This window comes from Pavona decussata, unplaced genomic scaffold (assembly GCF_977016875.1).
Source record: "Pavona decussata unplaced genomic scaffold, jaPavDecu1.1 SCAFFOLD_228, whole genome shotgun sequence".
Taxonomy (NCBI): Eukaryota; Metazoa; Cnidaria; class Anthozoa; order Scleractinia; family Agariciidae; genus Pavona; species Pavona decussata.
In genome coordinates, this window is record NW_028145633.1 from 5,811 (window position 1) to 20,000 (window position 14,190).

General features: G+C 37.0%; 1 protein-coding gene across 1 annotated transcript; it reads left to right on the plus strand.

Annotated features, from left to right (window-relative positions):
* Positions 1–694: 694 nt before the first annotated feature.
* Positions 695–13,338, plus strand: LOC146458769 (uncharacterized). Its single transcript, XM_085090305.1, has 12 exons — positions 695–923; positions 1,312–1,670; positions 4,117–4,281; positions 6,083–6,193; positions 6,277–6,399; positions 7,303–7,399; positions 8,021–8,239; positions 10,103–10,479; positions 11,433–11,600; positions 12,115–12,225; positions 12,404–12,520; positions 13,312–13,338. Exons 1-12 carry the CDS (start codon positions 845–847, stop codon positions 13,336–13,338), a joined length of 1,953 nt encoding a protein of 650 aa, XP_084946431.1. The 5' UTR covers positions 695–844.
* The last annotated feature ends 852 nt before the right edge of the window (positions 13,339–14,190 follow it).

The following is a 14,190-nucleotide window of genomic DNA, read 5'->3' on the forward strand; positions in this document are numbered from 1 at the left end:
AATTGTATCCGTCGTCGTGTTCCTATCTTCTTTTTTGATTTCATCTTGTAAAATAATAACTGAGAAGACCTAATTAATATAAGCTTCATAGTTTCCTTTAGGTCTCCTCGCCATTGTTACAAGTAATTTTTTTCTATTTGTTTTTTGTTTGTTTACATTGTATTTGTGGTGTGGCAAAATAAATAAATAAAAATAATAATAAAATAAAAATGGTTTTCATCGATATAAACGCCCGGGTTGAATGTCCAGATGTTCCTTCAATTTTAAGTTATGGTAAGGAGTTGTTCACTGCTGGGCCATGTAGGTTTAGAAAGGCATCTCTATTTTGAATTCCGCCTGCCTACTTCCACTAGCCGAAAGTCATTATCCCCGCAAATAATTTGTCTAATTCCAAATCTTTATTTTTTTCTTTTAATTATAGTTTCTTTTAGATTATTTATTTCCACTGCAAATAATGATAACTAAAGTATTATGTAAATAAATTGTTCAACAACATTTTTTGGGCAAAGGATAATCGTTCTAATTGCTGGAATTTCGATAACTTAACTGCAGCTGAGAATTTTCTGAAATTAATTAAATTAAATAATTAAACAAAATTGAATAACCTTATCCAATGTGAACGTCCGAGGATTAAACAGGCATTTAACAACTATTAAACTGAAAGGAGCCTTTTAAATCTGACGTGTAAGGGTTACATCTTAACCTCTCAAAAAAGGATTTCCATTAGAAAAACACTTCAAGTCGAGCCAGAATAATTCATTCGAGAGCAGACGAATATGATTATCACGGAAACGTGTTGCATTTAACATTCACTGCATGAAGGTTTTCTTTTAGCTGAGGCAAGATGTCTCACGAGTGCTATCTCCCCCTGCACCTTGGCTTTGTCTTATTTACAGTTGTGCTGCTAATTGGAGGAAGAGAAGGTAACTGCAAAACCCCCATTTGCTTTAATTAGGACTTTTTTTTAAGTATATGTCGTCATTTGTCCTCTTAATTGTAGCGCAAAGAGTAACAGACAGACTTGGGGGTGGGGCGGAAGTAGATCGCTGTGGAAGTAACCAGATAATAGAGAATTTGCGGAGGTAGTTTAAGGTCTTTAAACCTTTTTTTAAAAGCAAATATTGCAATTTTTACAATTGATGGTCACTTGCATAGCTTCCTTGTCGTTTTGAATTAATGTGAACTGCAATTCTTTGTTGGGTGCTCAAGGATGGACTATACAATCAAGCAAAATACATTTGAGGATTAATTTACTAATCACAAAAAGGTATTCAGTCTTAGCAAGTCTTTGTATATTCTCTCCTTTAATAGCTGCCAGTTTTAAGGCCGGAAAAGTCAACATGACGACATCCAGTCCAGGACTGTTCGCTTGCAAGAAAATATCGTTTTCTCAACCTTTCAATGGCGGAAAGAAAGTGAAAGTGTTTGCCTCATTTGGTCATTCGGTGGAAAGAACCCTAACTCGTGGTAGCGGTGCAGCTATTTGGGTTGAATCAGAAGATCAAAATCAATTCACCACCTGTGTTTCTGAATACGGTGAAGGTTCTAATGGGACAGCAGAGGTGAATTGGATCGCTGTCCAATCCGTTCCTTCTGGAGCTGAAATAGGAACTGCTAACTTGAATTCCTGGACTACTGGGACAGAATGCAAAAGGATCGACTTCCCACAGGTTAACATAATAAGTATTCATATAAGTATTTACTTATTTAATAAAATTTCAATTAGCAAAACAAGAAGTAAAAAAACCTCTACCTACTGGCTTCATTTGTAATAGAATCTTAAAAGTAACGGCCTTTTGATTCTGTTATCAACTTAAGCCAGTTTTAGAAAAAGAAACCGTCGGTCAAGTCAGACAATTTCCCTTCCTTGCGAAAAGTTAGACGGACAGTATTTCAACCTTATTTGTCAAAATCATTCATCGCTTACGGGACGCCAATTTCAAAGTAAGCAGTCGAGACTTTTTTTTTTCAAAATTGATTTGTCCTCTCTATTATCGAAATTTTGTTTAACCTAGACTTTAGAAATTAAAGAAGCATGGGCTTGGTATAAACTTAATTATCCATTGCAGTTCGTTTATTGAGGTTCATGTTAGAAGTTCAAAATCATAGCTTTTTTTTCTCACGGTTCTAAACCATAAGCACCCAGACAGAGGTGCAAAAGCTCATGAGCTACAAATCTACTTTTCAGACAATGCTGGCACAAAATCAATGAAACGTGACGATTTTTAGTGAGTGAGCGAGTGAGTGAGTGAGTGAGTGAGTGAGTGAGTGAGTGAGTGAGTGAGTGAGTGAGTGAGTGAGTGAGTGAGTGAGTGGGGAGGTGGGTGGGTGAGTGGGTGAGTGGGTGAGTGGGTGAGTGGGTGAGTGGGTGAGTGGGTGAGTGAGTGAGTGAGTGAGTGAGTGAGTGAGTGAGTGAGTGAGTGAGTGAGTGAGTGAGTGAGTGAGTGAGTGAGTGAGTGAGTAAGTGAGTACGTGAGTAAGTGAGTGGGTGAGTGGGTGAGTGGGTGCGTGGGTGGTTGATTGCATGAGTGAGTGAGTTAGTGAGTGAGTGAATAATGCGTGCGTGCCTGCGTGCATGAGTCAGTTGGTGAGTAGGTGGGTGGGTGGGTGGGAGGTGTGTTGGTGGATGGGTGAGTGAGTAAGTCAGTGAGTGACTGAGTGATTGCGTGCACAATGCGTGCGTGCCTGCGTGCGCGCTTAAATGAGTTGGTAACTGGGTGGGTGGGAGGTGAGTGAGTGAGTGAGTGAGTGAGTGAGTGAGTGAGTGAGTGAGTGAGTGAGTGAGTGAGTGAGTGATTGAGTGAGTGAGTGAGTGAGTGAGTGAGTGAGTGAGTGAGTGAGTGAGTGAGTGAGTGAGTGAGTGAGTGAGTGAGTGAGTGAGTGAGTGAGTGAGTGAGTTGGTGAGTGAGTGAGTGAGTTGGTTAGTGAGTGAGCGATAGTGATAGTGATAGGGTATCTTCATTGCGCCTTACTCTCCAAAGGGAGATATTGGTCTAGTTACAATAAAAGGTTCAATGTTAACTAGAATAACGGATTAACTGAAACAAGGAGATTACAATTTAGAATAATTGAAATAAAAACAGTGAAACAACTCATTATTTACATACTGATTCTAAGAACTTTTTTTTTCTTCTGGAACATTAATTTGAATTTTAAATATATTTTTTTCTTAGTTGCGTCTTAAGGGAGGAACGAGCATTCTTGATATATTGTCCATTTAATTTATTGCTTGTGGAGGGCATTCGTATTAACTATCACTATTTAATACATCAAAAAAATCTTGCGTAACAAAAGGCTTTATTTAAGAGAGGATTGTTTGTTTCATGTAGTGGGCTTTGCCAGTAACTAAAAATTGAAGTCTTCATGTCTATAGTTAATGGGTTCCGCCCAAGTTCTGTCCGACAGACAGGCTTTGTGTGTACCATGGTGTATTTATTGTTTCTTTGCAGAACTTAATATGGACTTTTTCAACTGTCCTTTTTTTCAAAATAAGTCTTATATGATAATAATTCAGGTTCCCCAATTTCGCATTCATATAATAGTATAAGTTTGAAAAGAGCATCAAAAAGTTTATTCTTAATTGTAATTGTGGTCGTATCGGAATTAGAGAACGACCGTTTTATGATTGTTGTTATTAGTAACCTCTCAGAAACCTTCCCTTATTCTTGTATCTTTGATATTATAGCTAAGTCTTCCTTTTTACTTAGCAGTAAAATTTATTCTTTCTTTTTCGTCATACTGGCCCGCCTAGATTAGCTTTGCTACCTTCGGCGCCGAGAAATTATACATGTAAATTTATCCAACACCAAATAAACTTGAAAGTTGAATTTGAAGATAGAACTTTGAAAACTTTTTTTTTTTTAACAATGCGAATGCGTGAGGTATAACGACCAGATCAAGTCAATTCTATCCCTAAATATGTTTGTCTGTCTGTCAAAGATACGTTTGGCTATATTGTTCTCATTTTGGTATAAAATTATTATATTTCATTATATTTTGAATTTAGGATGTTTTTTGGCTCCTCTGAAACATTAAAAATGTGGTTTCATTTTCTAGGGTAAGTAAATACCGTATCTTATCCTCATCATTTAAGTTGTTATATTTGATTTTTTTTAGCGACTTATGACTCCACCAACTGTTCTAGTAACCCCTTCTCACAAGTTAGCCAAAAGACCCCAGGATGCCATGGCGCTGTGGATTCAACATCCCAGTGTGGACAGTTTCAATCTTTGTGTCCGTGAAACCAAGCTTTTCGATGGCTTACACCAAAACATAAAAATTGTGAGTAATTACTTCGTATTAGTATTATTATTATTTTTTAAGATATTGCTTCTGTCTTCTGTAACGTAATTCTTTATGTTATAAAGAAATAAACTTGCCCTTTTCAAGGGTGAGTTGGACGGGAATAGAGAGTGTCCGGACTTGACTTTGAACATTCGTGCCTATTGGAGTGAACGTAACAATAAGCACACCTTGTGACTTTTCCAAAATTAATCTAAGGACACTTTGGTTTTGAAACCTTTATTGTGAAATGAATGTCTTAGAAATAAATCGAAAAACGATTTTGACAACGATGTTGCTTCTTCCTCTAAAATGTCTTTGTCCTTTGGTTATGAAACATTGCCTTTATGGTACTTTTCTCATTTTACATTTTGTTAGTTTTATCATGGGCTATAGAAAAGAGTGTTTCGACTAAATAAAGATTACATTTTATCTCATATAAAGTTGAATTACTCACAATGAAGTAGTCTTTTGTCCTTTCTGATCGTTGCTCCATATTTATATCAAGTAGAATAGTCCTAAAAACCCTGCGTTTGATTCAGAGCTATACTGCAAGCGTTCGTTAAATCTTGGTAACCGCGCGTCGTACTCCAATCCCAGACGCAGGCACTAAGCACGCCAGCGTTAACCCTTATGAGTTAACACTCGCGCTCCTGGCGCCCGCGCCTGAGATTTGAGTAGGACGCTCGGTTACCAAGACTTAACAAATGCTTGCGATATAGTTCTGAATCATAATGGCGCGTTGTTAGGGCTATTCTAAAAGAAATAAACGTTCTTAGGTCAATTTTTGAATGTATTGATGACGTGTTGGAAAACCTGAAAAATCCAAATGAGATAGTAAATCCAGCAAGGCGGCACTTAAAGTGTCCCTAACCCTTCAATTTGTTTCTTTTGGTAAATTTCCATATCTGTGAAGAACTCATTCTCGAAATGTTTTTTTTTTTAGAAATATTGAATCCTTTTTTTTACAAGCGCTAAAAGTTACTCAAATTATTTTATTTTTGTGCCCTCTAAGCCCAGCTGGACAAATTTTTTGTCTCGTGGGCTCATTAGAAACGAGACAATGAGAAGCGTTCGATATTGGACACTTTCTTAGCTGTGACGTAAGAAAAGGACACCATTCCAAAGCACGAAGCATTGAAAGTAGGCTGATTCCTTTCTCTACATTTCGAGAGTTGCTGCATCAAAAACCACACATTTTGCAACCATTCTCTCTGTTTACAATTGAAGCATTACCGCGAATCTTCGGATATTTTTGCGCGATGTCTTTTTCTTACGTCACGCTCCATATTTGGACACATTTGGCCGAGTGGGGGACTAATGCGAACGATATGTGAGAATATTGACAATATTACCTTCACTTCTAGCACTCGTAAAAAAAAAGGATTCAATATTTCTCAATTTTTTTTTCGAAAATGAGTTCTTGATAGATATGGAAATCTACCAAAAGAAAACAAATTGAAGGGTTAGGGGCACTCTAAGATCAATGGCTTAAATCGCAGGCCATTTCAGTCCATTGTGCCATTTTGTAAACGTAAATTAAGAAACAGTTTTGGACATAATGCATTGATCCAGATAAAAAAAAGCGTGGGCTAAGAGGAGAAAGGTAAAAGGGGAATAGGAAAGTACAAACAACAACGGAGGTGAAAAGAAACACCAATGTAGCATGTCCAAACTGGTATAGTAGCCTGTCAGACAGTTTGGTCAAATACCCAAAAGATTTTAAAAACTTAAATGAGAGGGTTATATTCGATTAAAGAAAAGGCTAACTTGAGCAATCATTTATTTTGCTTTCTTGCAGAACTGGTTGGCATTTACTAACCTCAATCTGGACAATTTTACCCTGACGAACAGTCTGTTGTTTGCAAACATTACCTCACCATCTCGCAGAGATAACTATGCTTTCTGCCAGGTAAGGAGAAGTAAATAAGGAAAATTAATAACTGTCATCATCATCCTATACGTTTATGCATATTTGTTTATTTTTTCTCATAGAAAATCAACTTTACAGCTCCATTCTTTGTTCCTCTTGTGGTAGTGGTAACGCCTAAACGCAAGTATAACAATTCGCGTCTGTCTGCTGGATCTGAATGTGACGCAATTGCCAGCTGGATTGAGGTACTTTCTTTAACTTTTGTTATGTTTATCGTTGATCCAATAAGCAATTGGTTAAGAGAAAGTAAGGAGGCACGATTTTACATTACCTTATGAGAATACAAACAAGTTCATTAATCTATTTTCTACTTACTTCAAATTTTATCACAATACTGGTTGTTGTTGTTGTTGTTGTTGTTGTTGTTGTTGTTGTTGTTGTTGTTGTTTTATGCCTGATTTTGAGTGTACTATGAGAAGAGTTCCACCCTTACTAGACACTTAACTTACTCAAGAAGTCTAGGGTCTGGGTTTGAAGTATGTTCGAAAAAAAAAAATCATCCAGAAATTTTCGGCTTCGACTGCCTAGAACGGGATTTTCCCTTATTGCAAAACCATAATTTTCAAACAAGGCCTTTCTTGAATCTTGTAGTAAGTAGTTTTTGGTCGAGAAGCTCAAAAATCAATCATAATGTTTTCAAAAAGCAAAGAAACTCAACTAAAATATAAAAAATGTGAACTTTAAAGCGGCAAAAAAAAAAAAAAAAATGAGGCAACTCTAGCATTGATATAGTCTGCCAAGACCAAAGTCTTCTAGCTCCATCTCGATTGACCACATCACCAAGAGACTTGGAAGACATATAGTACCAAAAAAAATGTATTCTTTGAATCCGCAATAGAAAGTGATGAACGTGCAAAGCCAGCGCGGGTGGGATACCTGCCCCATCGGCCTAAATAGCCTTAAGTTATGATTTCTATGGATAAATAAAATACCAGGGATATTTAAATTTTGTCAAATTTCAGTTTATTGTATGGGAGAAGTCAGAGAATGTGGTGGTTTTTGCTCGAATAGCACATAAAAGCTTTTATTAAAATTTACATCACTGCTATCTCAAACCCCACAAATGAAACAATTCTGTTCAATTTTAGCACACATCCACAATGGAAACAGAAATTTGTGTGAAACACTATAACAGTGATGTAAACAACAAAGACGCCATCCAAGTAGATTATGTGGTTATTGGAGGTACGTAAAATCAGTTGTAAATGAAGACCAAGCAACAATTTATGTATATTTCCAACAATTGTTATATGGATTCTTGTTTAGGTATAAGAAAAGGACAAAGTCTTAGGCTAGGACAAATTCTTATTGACGTTATCTTTTTATGCGAACGATACAAATTTTAACGCACGAATAAAAATCTATCCGTTCTTCAGCCCACACTTACAGTGTTGAGCCCGTGTACCCAAATCGGTTATGTTGTCTTTTGGAGAAGTGGTGGGAAAGTACTATGTCATTGACAGTGGATAGCATGGTTTCTAGGTCAGATCGTGATACATTGGGAATGGCATATATTGAAATATTTGCCCCAATCCCATTTGTCTACCATTTCAGGTACATTCATAGCAGATATGACGCTAATACTAATACACTTGTACACATCTCCATGTTATGTGGGGTCAAAAAGAATGTATTTGGCCTTTGAGCGTTTCAGGTTTTGATATCTGCCATAATACCAAGCCAGATACAGGCGATTTCTTATATTCATCCTCCCTGAACCCAATTTTAAATCTACACGCTCTCTTACTGCTTCCAACCGGATGTTCTACTTTCTCTTAACATTCCTTCCTTTGCACATATTTCTAGACTTGGATCCATGTTTAGACGTCACGTGCGATTACCACTGTCTTTGTAAGGCTTTTGGGCCTTCCGATGCTCGGTGTGTCAGTGTTGAGAACTGTCTCTCATTTCAAGAACCAATCTGTTCCTCAAATGGTACGACTTATGACAACAAGTGCCTGTTTGAACAGGAAATGTGTTTGCTGCAACTGAATTTTACAGTACAACATCCTGGCAGCTGTGAAGGTATGCTTAGTTACATATAGGTTGAATTCTAGATACGTCTCTGAAGACTGACGGTAAAAAGACATTATGTAAACCAATAATAAGCAACGTTTACTTAACATATGACCGCAGCATTATACTCTTTTAGAAGATGCGCATCGGGACACTAATATTACGAAAACGTGTTTCCATTTGGAAAGGAAAGATGTTACACTTAGACACATTCACAACGCTGGAGTTCCTCTAAAAGCTATCGTGAATTAGTTCCAAGTCGTTTAAAACTCAAATGGCTAAGAAACTTAAAGGGAACCTCTACTCCGAAAATGAATGGTAAATGGTTGGAAATACTGTCTAAATTGTAAATTTTAGTTCAAGTCATATCTAATTTTAAAGCACACTTGAATGTTATTTCAACTTTTTCAACTAAAATTTAAAATTTAGACATAATTTCCAACAATTTACCGTCCATTTTTTTCTTTTGAGTAGAGGTTCCCTTTAAGAACTTGAGGTCATTTTATTTTATAGTCGAAGATAACTAAATCAGGTTAGGTGGTGTGCGGGATCTGGCTTATTTTAGGAGTGGCATTCGATATGTGAGCAGGAGCGGGAAGCATCACAATTAATCGGTGGGGGTACGCTATTCTATGCTTCTTGAGGAGTTGAGATACGGGCTTTGCGAGAAATAATAGAAAAAACGAGGTTAGAATTTGACATGACTTCATGTATTGACAAGCATTTCATATTGCAATAGCAATGGATGATGACCATGTAAAATATTCATATTGCCAATTTTCTATAAATTCAGAAACAAAATTTAACGATTTGGCTGGGATCAGAATTTTGACGTAAAGAAGGACGTGATGGCGGGAAAAACGTGCGAAAAGGCGAAATCTAAAGAGCTCATTGTAGACACGCGTACAAAGCGTGAGTTCTCAGGTGAATTAAGGCATAGGCCTACGTTCCTTTCCCGAAAAATTGAGGGGGTGGTGTAACTTTGTTACCATTTTAAATAACACAAACTGGCTTTACGATCTACTTGATAACAATACATTATAGAACATGAAAGGGTTAGAGAGGTCATAACTTGTCACGTGACCTATTAGAGTTATTTTTAGCTTAAAATTCTTTAAAGCAAAATTGTAAGCTTTTTATTACTTCCTGAAGGCTACCACAAGTTTTATACTGTTAAGAATATTGCGTATATTATGTACACGCTTGGCAACTTTGAGATACCTAAAATTAAAGGCACGAAAACAACAACGATTTTTATGGGAGACTGGGCACTAGTATAAAACATTGTTTATTTTCACAGCTAACAAAAAAAATCGATAATTTCCAAGCACAATTTTTTTTTATTTTTGCCCTTCTTACCTGTCTAGTACTAATAAAGGTAAATCACTATCCGTATAACCTGTTACCATTTTTGGTGTAAAGTTTTCCAGCATTTTCTGGCCTTACTGAGTCACGTGACCTAATTTGCGTACGTCTTACAAACCAAAATGACAAGATTTTAAACCTATAGGTCTGCTTAAGTCTTTCGATACTAGGACGAAAGCCTTAGAAAATAGACCACCCCCTGACTTTTTGATCGACAAAACTGCCATGCCTTAATTTACTTGAGTTTGACGAATTGTTACAATTCTTAGTAAATTACTTTTTTTTTTTCTCGAAAATTAAAGTAGAAAAAAAAAAGATTAGGTCGTCCAATAAAGCATTTCAAATGTCCCATTAGTGTTTACATGGAAAACCCGAAATAACGCCCTTATATCTCTGGCAATTCTTTTCAAATATCATTTCTAGTCATTTTACTGATATATTTTTTACCCATAACAATTTTTATCTACGGTCACTTAAGCTGATTTACATTTTGTATCATGATAACAGGATTTCCATTTCAACGTGGTCGTCGTCACATGCCACACATTCCATCACTGGGGTACTCCCATTGTGAGGTAATCCGTTTCCAACCTTACGTTTTCTACCCTGACAAACCCATTGAAGTACAGATTACTGTCAATCACATTGACACCAGTGACAAGTCCTTTGTCCATGATGCCGCAGTTTCTTGGGTTGAACACGTAAATTACCATCAATTTACCGCCTGTGTGATGGCAGCCGGTTTTAACGAACGCAAATCTAGTGCTAACGTGACCGTTGACTGGATGGGTTATCAGGGAGCTCCAGTTGGTGGTGTCAGTGGAGAGGTGCGCATATCACAGTGGTGGACTGGAACGACTTGTGAGACTGTGAATTTTCCCTCGGTAAGTGATATTTGTTTGCTTCGTTTCATTTTTTTTTTCCTTGTCATGGTGGGGGAGGGGTGGGGGTTGCTGCTCGCAAGCTTTTTTCCTGTGGTCAGAAGTGCACATTTAACCATATCTAGACCTGGCTTTCCTTTGTTTTCCTGGGGCGGAGGGAGGGCCTAGGCGAATTCTGTGCCCGCCTTATTAAAGCTACGGCAGTGACACTTGCATGATAAATAGTACGCCCAAAGACGTTTTTTTTTTTTTTGAGTTCCACAACGTTAATTGACGACGTCATATGACGTGTTAATTTTGTCATGATTTCCAATGGCAACCGTCTTGGACATGCCATCTTGCATTTCTGAATGTATTAGCCAATACTTTCAAAAGACGCCGAAATTGACATAAAAAGTTAGTCGAAACTAACACAGGAACACTATTAAGAGCTAACAATCCAAAAAAAAATACGGTACGTCAGAAAAAAGAATTTTACTTCTTCTTAAAACTGAAATGTTTATCCCCCCCCCCCCCCCCACTCAAAAAAAAAAGTACAAAACAAAACAAAACAAAAAAACGTCTGAATTCGTTGCCATGGTATTATCAAAGTCAATGAACACTAACTGCGACCAGATCAGATGTTTTCCAGATAAATTTCTGATTAATTCCAGAAGAGCAAGGGCGTTTGCTCAAACACTAATAAAACCGTTAGTAGAATCCCCACCTCCAAGCCGGTCTAGATAGTTTGATGCCAGAGTCACACGATAGATTTCTTAAATTATTTCTTAAATTAAACTGAGACTTTAGCATGCGACATTAATTAGCCTGGTTCGAGTATTTAGACTACTTGTGAGAGTTATATTCATACGATGCACTGTAAACTATAAAGGTATTTTGCGTTAAGGTAGCATCGGTATAACTAAGTCGCATAATAAAAATTCTACCTTTTATTTTTTATTTACTTTACTTTACAGGGTAAGTTTTCGAAGAAACCTTCCGTTTTTATTACCGCGGCACACCACCATGCTGGACTAAAAAGGGATGCTGCCAGTGTTTGGTTGGAGGACGTCTCCCAATCTTCACTGAAAATATGTTTGAGGGAACTGCAAAATTACGCAGGCTCTCATGAAGATATTTACGTTGTAAGTGCATACAATTTCCTGTTGTTTTGCCCTGCGTTTATGTTTTGATTTAACCCAGTTCATGGGTGCCACATACGGCATCCTTACCTACTGCACAGAGGGTAAGGAAGAAATTAGTTTCAGTCAAAGATCTTCTTTGTTGAGTTTTTATAAGATTGCCTGAAAAACCCTTTTCAAGAACACAATATTTAAACTTTAATAAGGTGAAGCGCATCGAAAACATGTAAAAAACTGAATTATCAGTTAATTGCTCTATGTGGATTTTCCAAAACTTCCCATGCATCATTCTAAATGGAAAATATTATATCGGCGTAAAAATATTAAGCTTTCTTGAATTCTCTCATTTGTACAAACACCATTTAGAAAACCAAGTCAGCCATGGTCTACTTCTCTTAAGTCTAACATTAAGTCAGCCTTAACCCTGACTGTCATTGTATATGGTAAAGACACGCGCCCAGTGACATGATAGTGTTACCTACTTTTCATAAGATTTTGGTTCACTTATTTTCTTTAGAGCTGGTTGGCGTTTTCCTCTTTTCACAAGCCTCTCTTCTCGGAACACAGTTCAGTTTGTTTTGCAAACTCTCAGCCTCCTCCTTCTGATTTCAATAATGCCTTCTGCAAGGTCAGTGCACTTCGTTTTTAGTTTAAACTGCAACGTTTTGCTGAAGAGAAAAGAGTACGTTTTCTTTTTGGACGTATATATCCTTGACATCCGTAGGATCGCCAGCTTCAAAGTGAATTATATTAATGAGTTTGAGAGTGAATGTAATCCTTTTCTAACCACTACGACTTTTACATAGGACATACACTTCACTAAGGCATATCAAAATGCTCCGAGCGTTTTCGTTTCATCAAACCATTCCTCAAGTGGTGGAAATCAAGACCCTATGCACAATTCCATAACAGCTTGGGTGGAGGTAGGTCAGCCGCTTCAATCTATACTAGATATGTTCACCTCACCTGTTTGAGATATCTTTAGCTGTTAGAAATCCATTTAAAAATGGAGAGAATTTTACCATGGAGGTCTATGATTCATGAACACATTTTACATTTTACAATAACTGTCCAAACTCCCGCACGCTGATTGGCTCGTAGCTATTGTCTATAAAAGTGCAGACAATAAAAATGACGTCAGATGTAACGTGCGCGCTTTCTCAACGAAAAAAAATAGTCAATTCCGTTCGTACTTTTTCCATGTTATTGTAAAAAACAACTCGACGGTAGTTTTCTATGGTCTATACTCTTATAGACCATAAAATGACGCCATAAAATGTTCCAAACTTGGCAGTGAAACCACTCGATCGCCTGCGGCTTGTGGTTCCACTTGAGTTTTGAACATTCTTTGACGTCATTTTATGGTCTATAAGAGTATATAAAAATAATAAAAAACTGCCGTCGATTTGTTAAATGCAACGTGAGTTTTCTAGGCTTTGACGATAATCAACATTTCAAGCTTTTGCAGCGGTCTATGTTGCCGCTTCCGGACAACAACGGACAATGAAGTAGAAGGGCCATTACTATAAAATTTAATTATCATTTTTTAACAGCGTAAGAATGCTCACGTGGCATGGTGGTGGTGTCGCTTTCATCCTCGCCAAAGAGCGACAGCAAATCGCCTTCACATAAAAGTATTCGACTGCGAACACAATGTGCTCGAACACCTTGAACAAAAAGATTGTGTTAAGTATCTGGGTGTGTTGATCGACAGCAACCTCTCTTGGCAATATCACATTAATTATATTTCGCTTAAGATAAGTAAAACAATTGGTATTATATCACGGTTGAGATACGTTCTACCCACTTCTATTCTTCTTCATATTTACCGTTCTCTAATCCATCCTTACGTTTCTTACGGTCTTTCAGTATGGGGCCATACTTCAAAATCAAATCTGGAGAAAATCTTAATCCTCCAAAAAAGAGCCTTACGTCTAATTTATTTCCGCAATAACAGAGAGCATACCATCCCGTTATTCGTATGTTCTAATATCCTTCCAGTTGACATGCTTTATTTCAAATCTATAGCCAGTCTTATGCATGATATCAATAACCAAAGTGCTCCCCTGAACCTAATAAATCTTTTTGATCGAGTAGATTCTGTGCACTCGTATAGAACCAGGTCTGCATCCACGGGCAAATTTCATATAAAATGCTCAAAGCTGACACAACTGAGCCACTCATTTTCGAGATTAGGTTGTAAAATTTGGAATGAATTACCGGAATCTTCCGTGCAAAAACTAAAGCCTCCTTTAAGAAATGCCTTCAGACCAGATTACTAAAACTTCTTGATCAAGAGGATATTTATGTTGACGTCAACACTCTGATTAAAAACTTCAAATATCAGTGGTATGATTAGCTAATATGAAACTTTCTTAATTTTAATTTAGACAGTCATTATTTTTTACTTAACTTATTACACATTAATTATTGGTATATCTTTAAATTATATTCTGTAAATATATACTAATCAACTGCACTACCCGCCTAGATTAGCCTATGCTATTTGCGGGCTAGTGCATTCTTGCCTTACCTTCGTGAAATGTGCTTTAATAAATTGAATTGAATTGAATTGAATAGATTTAATGATACA

Bases quoted from the DNA above. Each gene is read 5' to 3' on its own strand.
- LOC146458769 (XM_085090305.1), top strand. From the start codon at position 845: ATGTCTCACGAGTGCTATCTCCCCCTGCACCTTGGCTTTGTCTTATTT. The intron at 4,282-6,082 runs GTGAGTAATTAC...GCTTTCTTGCAG, and splicing joins TACACCAAAACATAAAAATT to AACTGGTTGGCATTTACTAA. The intron at 12,521-13,311 runs GTAGGTCAGCCG...GTTGATCGACAG, and splicing joins CCATAACAGCTTGGGTGGAG to CAACCTCTCTTGGCAATATC.